This window comes from Castanea sativa, chromosome 1 (genome assembly GCF_040712315.1).
Source record: "Castanea sativa cultivar Marrone di Chiusa Pesio chromosome 1, ASM4071231v1".
NCBI classification, from domain to species: domain Eukaryota; kingdom Viridiplantae; phylum Streptophyta; class Magnoliopsida; order Fagales; family Fagaceae; genus Castanea; species Castanea sativa.
Genome location: NC_134013.1, coordinates 20,404,120 through 20,417,435, shown reverse-complemented (window position 1 = coordinate 20,417,435; position 13,316 = coordinate 20,404,120). Strand labels below are relative to the sequence as shown.

Genomic DNA, 13,316 nt, shown 5'->3' with positions numbered 1-13,316 from the left:
CGTCCAAGGCAAGAAGCTTCGTCAGCCCCATCAAATCGCAATGGTAGAATTTTTTTTCCTCCAAGCACTTTGCACCTTTGCTCCTTTTCTCTACATCCATCTCTGAGAACAAACTTGAATATGGTATCAGAGCATAATTAAACTTCATCGAAGAGTTTTTCATCTTTGATTTATTTGCAAATTCTTTATCTTTCACTTGCAATCTTGCTTGTCGATGGCTTCCAAGTTCTAATGTGAATTCCAATGCATCTACTTCCTCTAGATCTTCTACTACTGTGAGCATAGTCGAATCCTCTTATCCATATACCATATTATCTCCACAATGGAGTTTGGGTTAAGTTGAAGGAAATTTTCACTAACGCTTTGTTTGTTTCAACATCAACGTTTTTTGGAAAATGGTTCATTTTCCAAAGAGTATTTTCTAAAAAACTATATCATTTTCTAGTGTTTGGTAACGACCTTGAAAATGAGCTTGAGAATATTTTCTAGTATTTGGTATGCAAATTTTTATTTTTATTTTTTATATTTCTTGTGTAATTTAAAACATGTGTATTATGTAAACCAACTAATGTTATCAATATAAATAATAAAAAAAACCAAGAATGAATTTGGTTTTCATATTAAATTTTTGACAATAGATACAATCAAAATTAGTTGTCAAATTTTCATGATCTCTACCACTCATCTTGCTCATATATATGGACAGAAACATCTACACACACACACACACACACACACACACACATATATATATATATGTATGTATGTATATATCAACCATTTGTCTATATACATAAAATTAACAGGGAAATACATCTTTAATAAGTACATATAAAAATAACTTTTAATTGTCTACTCTTTTTGCTGGTACACTAATTGTCTACTATAGCCAACCACAAGTCTTTAATATTACTCAAAATTATGTATTCATATAATGTATCTACATAATATATCATCACTACATAGTATCTGCATAATGTATTTATCAACGAAAAAGATTATCCTATGTAAAAGCAATTTAAAGCCATATAGGCACTGTGTTTAAAATTTTCATCTTTTACTTCATTCATTCATTCTCTCTTCTTTTTTTTTTTATTTTTTTTTTAGCAGTTTTATGTGCAAAAAAAACTTCTACCTAGAATCCATCAAACCCAAAATTTCTTAGAGAAAAAATAAAATCAAGTTTGAAATTCAAAGTAAAGAATTGAGATTTTGGTAGTGATGAATGAAATAATTACCGTTGCAAATATGTTCTCTTTTGCAAGTTGGTAGAGAAAAATGAAATAATTATTAAGCAATGAGGGAAAAAAATCTATTCAGAGAACTGTATTATAAAGGGGAAGAGAAATATGGAGAAAGAGTGAGGGAGAGAGATCTATGGAAGAGGAGAGACCAAAGTTAGTGACAGTGAGGGTGTGAGGAAAGAAAAAGAAAAGGGAAGAAAAAAAGAGTGAGATAGCGTACTGTGAGAGAGAGATTGTTTTTCAAAAAAAATTTTGGAAAACAAACTATAAAAAACAAGCTTTATTTTTATTAGGATTTTCCATTGACTAAATATAGTTTTCCGTTGACCAGTTTTTTTTGTGCTACCAAATACTGAAAAATATGAAAAACTGTCTTTACAGAAAGTTTTCCAGCAAAACAAACAGTGCGTAAAAGCAACGGCCCAGAATGTTTGAATTGAAGAAGGCACTTGCAACACTACACTAAACCAAAATCAATCCACAGTGAGCTTGTACTTCACCAAAGCTGAAGAGCCTTTAAAGGAATTAGTCAATTATCGTTCATTGCAAAATAATTGCCCGTCTCTTGGTGTGGCAGTCTTTCTCTCTCTTGACAAGTCATGCATTTTTTTTTTTTAGAATACTATTTTTAACAAACACACGAGAAAGGAAAGAATGTCTTAAAAAAACTGACAGTAATATATATCCAAAAAATGTCTAACTCTTGGATACACAAGTAATGCATTAAGTTTGTACTTCTTTTTTTTTTTAGAGTGAGAGTTTCAACTTATAGCGTCCGCTTCTAATGATAACTCTTTATCGTCAGACCAAGACACCAATCGGTTTTTGGTGCAAGCAATGATTGAATCCCAGATTTCTTATTTAACTTTCAAAAACTTTTAGTAGTTGAGTTAACTGGAACACACATTGAGTGGTGTACTTAAGTGCAAGAGAAGTTAAAAGTTGAGCTCAACCTTTTTCAAGGAAAACTTAAAATATTCACCCATTTGGAAATTCCATAACAAAAAATCTCATTACAAACTTAATTAATACATGTAAGCCCAAGAAACAAGGGGAAAGGTTTCAATGACTGCCATCACGTGCGTTGTGAAGCTCTCTAATATCATTTTAAATATGATCCCAACTCTCATCCATGTGAGCTAGGCTCTTGTATATGCATGCTGAATGCTCACACATCATATGTTAGCGTATACATTTCATTTTGCAACTGTGGAATCCACCAAAGGTAAAATCATAACTCTAAAATAAGGATAAAGTTTATCTACAAAACTGGTTCTAGCTTAAGGTTATAACATTACTCACTAGAATAAACATTATTGCATATTTTTAAAATTTAACCGTTGAATTGCATGGTCTTTACATTCTTAATACACATGTCAAATTTCGTGTCAATCGGATATTATTTATCATATGATCTATAAGCTTACATTTTATGTATAATATTAAACTATTAAAACTTGCAATTTAAATAATTTATTAATTACATAGCAATTGATCTTTAATTTTCTAGAAGATTTGCAAGCATAGTGGATATAAAAAGAAGATATAATCCAATGGTGGATTTGTTAAAATTCACCTACAATTAAAAAAAATTGACTAAGGTTGTAGTCATAGGTTACAACCAATTTCGTAGCTTAACTTTGTATTTGAGCATTTTAATATTAATTAATTAAAATGAATTATATTACAACATAAATATAAAGATGTGGGTGTTGATATGGAAGATAAGGAGTTAGTGGGATGTTTAGGATCCGTTTGGATACAATTGAAAACTGAAAACTGAAAACTAAAAACACTGTAACAAAATAATTTTTAAATGTGTGAATAGTATTACGGGACCCATTTTTAATAAAAAATTGCTAAAAAGTACGCGCACAGTACGCGTTGTCCCCTGCAACAGAAACGAAAAAAAATAAAATAAAATAAAATAAAATAAAAAGAGATGGAAAGCGCTGAACGCAGACATGTTCAGCGCTATCCAAACTAAGCCTTAATCCCACATTGAAAATGAAAGAAACTCTTATTTTTTTAATTTTGGTGATTAATGGCTTAATATGTATTGATTCAGATATTGGGCTATATTAAGTCTATAAAAAGACTCATTCAGACTCATTCCAAAGTAAACGCCTCAGTCCAAATAATATTGTGTATTTTCTAATCTCAAATCGTTCAAATAGTATTGTGTATTTTCTAATCTTAAATCAATAATATTCAAAAGTATTAATGTTCTTTGTATTATTTCCATTATTATTGTGTTTGCACCAACACTTTGTCCTTAAAATAAGAGTCCAAATCTTCTGTCCCACTTTTCCTGCCACTTTATACTCCACCAATAAAAACTTGCCACGTGTTCACCTAATTAATTAAATACTACTATTAATTAATAACGGTAGCATTAATAAGTCAATAATGATAGTATTTAATTAATTAGGTAAACACGTAGCAAGTTTTTATTGGTGGAGTATAGAGTGAAGCAGGAAAAGTGGGACAGAAGATTTGGACTCTTAAAATAATGTACATATAAAAATGTCTTTTCAGCTGTCCAATGAACAACAAATTCACTCTAAAATAAAATTGAGTTTATTAGAATCAAAATGACATAAGGCACGTGCTTATCGGAACTTCCAATGAAATAAATCATGTCACATCAAGATTTATCAATTAATATACATTCTAATGTGCTAAATAATAAATATACTCTTATAACCATGTTTGTGAATAAAAAAATTTACTTTATAAGAAATCATAAAATTGGCTTTTGGAGCATAATAATTCTAACATTTCTCTCTATTAAAAAGTCTTGCATTGAGTAGTTTATACAGGTACAGAAGGTAAGATAAAAACTGAGCATGAATGATGAATCCTTCTTTAAGCAAAACTTAGATTGCAAATTCTAAAACTTTTCCCTTGAGTGAACGTCAAGCCAAAATACATGCGAACTTTCTATCTGCATTAATGATTCGCTTGAGAGAGATTTAGTTTCACTCGCATGAGATTGGTTTCGTTTGAGCGAGAACCTGGTTTCACAAAAAATATGTTGTTCAATTTCTTCAAGGCAACTCTTGACAAATTTTTACAACAAACCAAATACAATTAATTCTAAATATTTAAACATAATTTCTTTTTTTCCTTTAATATTTCTATAGTTTCATCTTAGAGAAAATTTTCATAAAGGTTATCAGCAAAATATAAAGTGACCAACAATAAGGCAATGATGTGTGTGACCTCCCTGATTTCATTTTCTTTTCACCAACGCAGGGCAACGAGTAAACTTGTTATATTAGAATATTCAAGAGTGACTAACGAGGGTAAAAGTGAAATGGACAGTCAGAAATTGCAAAACCTATGAATGGACGACGGATCAAGTCATGCGACGACGAATCTCATAAGCAGTGGACAGACAGTGTGTTAGGACAGATCACCTCCAGTTTATGGAAGGTTCCTAGAAGGATGGATCACCTGACACGTACGAGTAATCCCCTGGACGGACATTGAGGTCGACGGGACTAAGCACACGTGGCGATGACATGGCTTACGTGATTTCCAAGGACATTTCGAATATTAATAACTTGTGAACCACGCTTAACCCTAGTCAATAAAACCCTTATATGGAAAGGGTCCCTTAAATCACGCCCGTTTATGAAGATCTTCTCTACAAAGAAATATTCCTCTTTCCCAAGGAACCAAGGTCGATCCCTCATCACTATAAAAAGGTCGTAACCCACGAAAAATAGGTACACACAATTGACCCCAGCTCTGGTATTCTAGAGTGGTGACAATCTCTCTAACTTGACCTTCGGAGGGTATTCGGCCGGTACTACTCTGGTACTCTCTTGAGGTCTTTTTCTTTCTTAGTGTTGTGCAGGTGTTGTCTCGAGCCCGTGAGAACTGTGTGACCTACTGACGATTTTCGGCATCATCAGTTGGCGCCATCTGTGGAAAAGAGACTAGCTCAAGTAGATAAGTCAAGCTACTGTTCCCGGACAAAAAGGTTGCATGGTGCTTACTCGTTCGATGGCAACCAACAACAATGCCCAAGGAGACGAGCCACGCACCGTAGTTCTTGAGAAACAGATCCAGACACTAGCAGCGGCGGTTGAACACCTTACCAAGTAAAATCATGACTTGGAGGAACAACTGCGCCAAAAGGACGCCGAGCCTCGAGACCAAGAGGAGGAGCAAGAAGGAAACAGCCACCAATACAATGACACCAGGCAGAATCGAGAAGGGTCGGAAGGCAATAATGTTGTGAGCAGGCCAACAGCCATAGATGTTGCCCCACCAAACCTGGTCGCAGATATACAGATGATGAGAGAGCAGATGGACTTGATGATGCACGCTCTCAAAGGGAGGGTGTCAAGCGATCTTAACGATCTGGTGCACAGGACAGATTCGCCTTTCACCGCACCTATTACTTCGTTCCCTCTACCTCCAAAGTTTTGTATGCCACAGATAGAGGCCTATGACGGGTCGAAAGACCCCTTAGATCACCTAAAGATGTTTAAAACCTTCATGCATCTGCAAGGTGTAGCAGACGAAATCATGTGTAGGGTCTTTCCCACCACCTTGAAGGGTCCCGCAAGAGTGTGGTTTAGCAGGCTGACACCAAACTCCATCAGCACTTTCAAGGAGTTAAGTGCCCAGTTCGCCTTGCACTTTATCGGCGAACATAGGTACAAAAAGTCAACCGCGTGCCTGATGAACATTAGGCAGCAAGAGGATGAAACGCTAAGATCTTACATCAACCGTTTCAATAAGGAAGCACTCTCAATTGATGAGGCCGACGACAAGTTACTCGTGGCAGCATTCACTAACAGACTACGAAATGGTAAGTTTTTGTTTTCTCTATACAAGAACAATCCAAAAACTATGTCGGATGTGCTTTACAGGGCTACCAAATACATGAATGCGGAGGACGCGCTACTTGCGCGGGGAAGAAAAGCCTAGAAAGAGAGAAAGACAGGAAGATGCGAGATAGGAGATAGGAGAGAGGACGGAAGATCTTAAAGACAGGCAACGGGCGATAAGATAGACGCCCCAAAACCCCCTCAGCAAGATTTGCCAATTTCACCCCCCTGAACATTCCAATCAATCAGGTACTGATGCAGATAAAGGATGAAGGGTCGCTAACATTTCCTGGCAAGTTGAAGGGTGATCCCAATAAGAGGTCCAGGGACAAATACTGTCACTTCCATCGCGACCATGGTCATGATACTTCCGAGTGTTACAACTTGAAGCAACAGATAGAAGCCCTGATCAGGCAGGGGAAGTTACAGAGGTTCGTAAGCAAAGAAAAGACAGACCCACCGCAAGAGCAAGGCCCTAGAAGGGAAAGCGAGCACCCCAAGCCACCCGTCAGGGACAGAAGAACGATTATAGGGGGCACAGCAGCTCCCTGTTCAACCAAAAAGGCGCACAAAACGTACCTCAGGCTGGTCCAAAATGTCCAGCTAACAGGATTGGTCCCAAGGATGGCGCGCATGAACGACCCAGTGATCGGATTCTCAAAAGAAGACACTCGACGTCTCCACCACCCATATGATGACGCACTTGTCGTAAGCATACGGATTGGTGATTACAACACTCACAGGGTCTTGATAGATAACTGTAGCTCTGCTAATATACTTTACTACTAGCTTTTCAACAAATGAGGATTGAGAGAGAACAGTTGATCCCAATTGATGCGCCACTCGTTGGCTTTGGAGGAACAAAGGTATACCCACTAGGCGCAGTCACCTTACCCGTTACAGTTGGCGATTACCCCTAGCAAATCACCAAAGATGTTACTTTCCTGGTAGTAGACTGCTCTTCTGCTTACAATGCTATTTTAGGCCGCCCTACCCTCAATTCATGGAAGGCCGTGACTTCTACCTACCACAATGTTTGCACACCAGATTGGGAGGAACGTTGAGGTTTACGTGGATGATATGCTGGTAAAAAGCGTACGGGAGGATGGCCACCTTGATGACCTACAGGAAACCTTTGAGACGCTCAGACGATATAACATGAAACTGAATCCTAGCAAGTGTACGTTCCGGGTGACGACTGGAAAGTTCCTTGGATTCATGGTGACTTAGAGGGGTATTAAGGTCAATCCAGACAAGGTTCGAGCTATCATGGAATTGGCACCGCCAAAAAAACATTAAGGAGGTACAGAGTTTAAATGGCAAGAATGCAGCCTTGAACAAGTTCATCTCAAGAGCAACAGATAAGTGCCTCCCCTTCTTCTGTACATTAAAGAAGGCTTTTGAGTGGATGACTGAGTGTCAGCAAGCATTCGAGGATCTAAAAGAATACCTCTCTTCCCCACCCTTGCTAAGTCTGCCTAGACCAGGAAAGAAGCTCTTCCATTATTTGGCTGTTTCTTCAACCGCTGTCAGTGCAGCGCTAACCCAGAAGCATGTATACTTTATAAGCCAAGTGCTACGAGGGGCAGAAGAAAGGTACCCACCTATGGAAAAGCTCTCCTTCGCATTAGTGACTGCAACACGCAAGCTCAAATTGTACTTCTAGGCCCATACTATATCGTCTTGACAGAAAAACCGTTACGGAGAGCAATGAGCAATCCAGAGGCAGCTGGACGAATGGCTTTATGGGCAATCGAGCTAAGTGAGTTTGACGTGCAGTATCAACCACGCACGGCCACCAAAGGTTAGGTCGTTGCCGATTTCATTGCCGAATTTGCTCGACCAGATGAACAGGAAGCAGAAGGAAACCCCCAGTGGGTGATATATACGGACGGGTCAACGGTCAAACATGCGGGAGGAGCCGATATAGTATTTCTCAGCCCCGAGGGAGATGAGGTTTAGTGCATGATCAGACTCAACTTCCCCATAACAAACAACGAGGTCGAGTACGAAGCTCTAATGGCGGGACTAGATCTCGCACAAGTAGAAGGAGCCACAAATGCAATGATACGTTGCGACTCCCAGGTAGTTACTAGTCAGATCACCAGTTGTTACGAGTGCAGAGGAGAACGGATGAAGGAATACCTCGAACAGGTAAAGGGCAGGATGCGCAACATGAAGATAGAGTTCGTTCAAATCCCAATGAAGGAGAACGAACAGGTTGACCGACTTGCCAAGGCGGCATCAACTGATAACACGCCTTCCTCAAGCCAAGTACTCCTCTTCGTTCAGAACTCACCCATAATAAACGCAGTCAACATGCAGGAAATAGGAATCGAGGAAAACTGGACAACACCGATCATCTCCTACTTAAAGGATGGATTGTTGCCTAGCGACAAAGGAGCTGCAAGGAAGCTGAGGATATACGCTGCATAGTTTGTATTGATTAAAGATGTCTTATACAAAAGAGGTTTCTCCCGCCCCTATCTGAGGTGCCTCGTCCCCGAAGAAGCGGACTATGTCATGAAGGAAGTACACGAAGTAGTATGTGGGAATCACTCAGGGTTGCGATCCTTAGTCCATAAGCTGATCAAGGCCGGATACTACTAGCCCACTATGCAGAAGGATGCCCAAACATACATCAAGAAGTGTGACAAATGTCAGAGGTTCGGCAACCTCATATGGCAACCGACAGAAGAACTCTCTCCGATGACAGCCCCATGGCCCTTTGCTTAATGGGGTCTTGACATCATGGCCCGTTCCCAACAGCGGTCAGGCAACTGAAATTTCTACTGGTCGGCATAGACTACTTTACTAAGTGGGTAGAGGCCGGAGCCTTGGCCAACATCATAGAGAAAAATGTGCGCAGTTTTGTACAAAGAAACATCGTTTGCAGATACAAAATACCTAGGGTCCTGGTCTCTGACAACAGAAAGCAATTCAATAACGACGCATTCAGGGACTTCTGCTTACAACTCGAAATCAAGAACCATTATTCATCTCCTGCTCACCCACAAGCCAACGGCCAGGTTGAGGTCACAAACCGAACCTTGCTGAAAATCATCAAGACTTGGCTCAAGGGGGCAAAGGGTATCTAGCCGGAAGAGTTACCCAGTGTACTATGGGCTTACAAGACGACGGCAAGGACACCTACAAGAGAGACACCGTTTCGACTTGCGTATGGCAGTGAAGCAATCATTCCAGCTGAGGTAGATCTCACCAGTTATAAGGTAGCAAACCACGACATGCAGAAGAATGACTAGGCGATGCGCTTGCAGCTCGATTTAGTGGATGACATCAGAGCGACGATTGAACAGAGGTTAGCGCGGTATCAAAACCTGATGGCCAGGCACTATAACTCCCGTGTTAAACACAAGGACTTTGAGAAAGGAGATCTTGTCTTGAGGAAGATAACGAGCACCACCAAGGACCAATCACACGGGAAGCTGAGACCAAATTGGGAAAGGCCATACAGGATCACGTCGTGAAATAGGAAGGGCACATACTATCTCGAGACGTTGGATGGAAAGAAGCTACAATATCCCTGGAACGCGGAACATCTGAAGAGATACTACCAATAGATAGAGGCGCAGATGCCGACACTCCTCATTTCCAGTTTATTTTTTCAACAGATAGTTTTAGTTTTTATTATTCTCTACAGTACTTTTAGAGCCCAAAAGGCAATTTGCTTATTTTTGTGAATAATATTCTACTTGTCTATCCATCATAATAAGAGGAGTTTATTCAAAACATATTGAATGACTATCGCTGAGATTTATTTACAAGTCCATAAACTGGATGGTTCATCCTAACAAGGGTGAGATTCATTTACAAGTCCATAAACTGGACGAATCATCCAAAGAAATGTGGTTTATTCACAAAGTCCGTAAACTAGGCGGTTCATCCTAACAAGGGTGAGATTCATTTACAAGTCCATAAACTGGACGGATCATCCAAAGAAAGGTGGTTTATTCACGAAGTCCGTAAACTGGACAGTTCATCCTAACAAGGGTAAGATTCATTTACAAGTCCATAAACTGGACAAATCATCCAAAGAAGGGTGGTTTATTCACGAAGTTCGTAAACTGGACGGTTCATCCTAACAAGGTTAAGATTCATTTACAAGTCCATAAACTGGACGGATCATCCTAAGAATGGTGGTTTATTCACGAAGTCCGAAAACTAGACGGTTCATCCTAACAAGGGTGAGATTCATTTACAAGTCCATAAACTAGACGGTTCATCCTAACAAGGTAAGATTCACGAAGTCCGTAAACTGGACGGTTCATCCTAACAAGGTAAGATTCATTTACAAGTCCATAAACTGGACGGATCATCCTAAGAATGGTGGTTTATTCACGAAGTCTGAAAACTGGACGGTTCATCCTAACAAGGGTGAGATTCATTTACAAGTCCATAAATTGGACGGATCATCCTAAGAAGGGTGGGTTATTCACCAAGTCAATGATATGGACGGTTCGTCATAAAAAGCAAGAGATTCCTTCACTAAGTCCATAAAGTTGGGTGGATCATCCTAAGAGGATGAGATATATTCACTAAGTCCATGAGTTGGACAGTTCATCCTAAGAGGAAGAGATATACACACTAAGTCCATAAATCTGGACGGCCATACTAAGAAGGATGAAATTTATACGTCATCCATAAATTGGATGGTTAACTATATGAAGAATGAATTTGAATAGACAGATCAGAATAAGAAGGGCAAAATTCGTTCAAATTGATGTGAAAAACAAATGAGCCTACATTATACATATGATAAATGTCTACATAAAAATAAAAATAAAAAAACAGCCAAAGACAACGGTTGAAACAAGTTAAATATGTTGTCCTTCCATACATTTTAAAACTTAAACAAAAAAAAAACAAAAATAAAAAAACTACTCTGGGACTACAATGGTTTTCTCCTTGCCATCCGGTTCCTGAGTTGAAGGTTGACGGGCATCACCTTCGACGGACCCTTTCACATCAACGTTTTGGGCTTCGCCGTCGCTTTGGTCTTCACCAAAAAGCTCGTCCGCCTCCTCAGTGTCAACAGGGCGAGCTGGAGTCTGACCCTCAGGATCAATGGTGATGTGAGAAAGGTTCAAGTTTAGAAAAGAAGCCTTGACTTGACGAATGCAGTCGTCAAAGTCGTCAGCAAAAGAGGTGCCCAGCTCACTTAGAAGGGCGTCAGAATCCCGATACTCTCTAATAGCATCAGCTTTTGCATGATGGAGGCTATCATCTTTTTCCTCCAAGGCTTCTTTCAGCGACTCTACCTGCTTCTCCAATTCACCACGAACCTACTCGGATAGCTTCAGCTTCTCTTCATGACGGAGCTTCTAGGACTTCAGTTCTGCCAGCTCTTCCTCCGTTGCACTTGCCCTTGCACAGACGCGTTCCAATGTCTTCTCGTGAGAAAGGCAACGGTCCATCAATCCCTTTGCCATCAGGACCCCCTACACCAAAAGCAAAATAGTAAGTACGAGATGATGAAAGCACAACGGAACGATGGATGACAGATACAAACCTGGGTAAGGTTGAATAGTGCCATCTCCCCATCACTTCAGTAGCGTGATTACCCAGATCCTCGTAGTCTTCATCTTTGATGATGGACGTGATTTCTTGGAGGGCATACAGGGAATCCTCTCGAAGCAGGACTGGAGGTTTTTCCTTGACGGGGTCTGGATAACCATCAGACCCTTACCCCTACCTAACCCAAGCTTAGGGGGCAACTTCAACCCGCCGGATCCTTGACCGGCAACTAACCTCATCGCTACTTTTTGCTTCTTACTATGACGGTCAAGTTTTTCCGACGGGGGTCTTTTCATGGACGGATGGGATGAACCCATCTTGGGGGGAAGATCACCTTGCTTTTTCTTAGCAGCAGCCTGCTACTTGATGACCGCCCTTCTCCTAGCATCTTCCATTTCTGCAAAGAGTGGACAGGTAAAAACGACGGTAAATAATAATACAAGCACAACAAGCTAAGGACTTACGTTTGCATATTCTTGTGTCGTATTGACGGGCAGCAATGGTGAGTTCTAGACCGTCACAGTACCAATGAAGGGTATCTAAAGTGACGAGCTTTATCCAAGTCCTCTCCGACAGCCTAGTGGTCTTAAAAATTTTCTCCAGAAAACCAAACTGCTTGGTGGTAACCTGTGGACGGTCGCGAGCTAAAAAAGAGACGGTTAGAACCACCAATCAAAAATATAAGGATAAAACCTAATAAGGACGAACACATACTAGACGGGGGCATTATACCCCATGTCGTATCGACGGGCATATATTCATGATCACCTGGACGACCCATCCAGTTGTCCTCACGAAGGAAAAAGTAACGACCCTTTCAATTCCTGTTAAAGTCTGAGGTCTCGCACACTAGCCTAAGTACCGGACTCCATGGGAGAAAACTATACATCCCCTTGGATTGGGCAATCTTAGAAGGACGGTAACAATGGAAAAATTCTTCCACTGTCAACCGTCGCGCACTGTTTGACATCACTCCGTACAAGACTTCTACACCCAGAAAAACCCTCCAAGCGTTCGGAGAAATCTGGGAGACGGGCAATCCCAGATATGGAGAAGACGACAGTGAAGAGCACTCAACGGAAAGCGAAGCCCAACTTTCAGCATCTGCTCGTACACCCCAACGTCTTCAAAACCCCTATAATAGCACTTCTCTAACTTGAAGGGTAGACAGATAGATATGTTGTTGGGTATCTGTTACTTCTCCCTAAGTGTGTTGAAGTGTGGTGGCTTGATGGTAGAGACGAAGTCATTCACCGTCCACAAGGAAAGCATGATGAATTCCCTGAACCCATCAGTACCTATGATGGACTGGATGGGAGGGTCTATGCCATCGAAGTCATCATTTAAGTTATATCCTGTCCCGTCCTCATCCTACACCTCATCCTCCATATTGGAAGGTGAGTTGGCTGACGGTTCCCTCTCCTCGCTGGAGGTGTCGGGGTCTGCTTGACCTGACAGAAACACCTCATCATAGCCCGCTGCATCGCGGACAAACAATTGACCACTTGACGCCTCACTAGACATCTGACCTACAAATAACGAATAAAAACCCTAAGACTCTAAGTCTACACTGACGACGGACAAACGAACGGAATAAATAAAGAGAAAAACTTGAGTTAAGGGAAAGAACACTCCCCAATTGACGGAATGAAAAGAACGACGGGAGTCTGAGAAGCACGGTAGGCCAAAA

General features: G+C 40.4%; 2 protein-coding genes across 2 annotated transcripts; both read left to right on the top strand.

Moving 5' to 3' along the window:
• The first annotated feature begins 5,258 nt into the window (after positions 1–5,258).
• On the top strand, positions 5,259–6,191 carry LOC142622221 (uncharacterized). The gene is made up of 2 exons (XM_075795669.1): positions 5,259–5,356; positions 5,459–6,191. Exons 1-2 carry the CDS (start codon positions 5,259–5,261, stop codon positions 6,189–6,191), a joined length of 831 nt encoding a protein of 276 aa, XP_075651784.1.
• Positions 6,192–6,346: 155 nt separating this feature from the next.
• Positions 6,347–6,880, top strand: LOC142622212 (uncharacterized). Its single transcript, XM_075795659.1, has one exon. The coding sequence runs from the start codon at positions 6,347–6,349 to the stop codon at positions 6,878–6,880; it is 534 nt and encodes a 177-aa protein (XP_075651774.1).
• The last annotated feature ends 6,436 nt before the right edge of the window (positions 6,881–13,316 follow it).

Coding starts and splice junctions, on each gene's coding strand:
- LOC142622212 (XM_075795659.1), top strand. CDS start 6,347: ATGCAGATAAAGGATGAAGGGTCGCTAACATTTCCTGGCAAGTTGAAG.
- LOC142622221 (XM_075795669.1), top strand. CDS start 5,259: ATGGCAACCAACAACAATGCCCAAGGAGACGAGCCACGCACCGTAGTT. Junction 5,357..5,458: donor GCGGTTGAACACCTTACCAA/GTAAAATCATGA, acceptor CAATGACACCAG/GCAGAATCGAGAAGGGTCGG.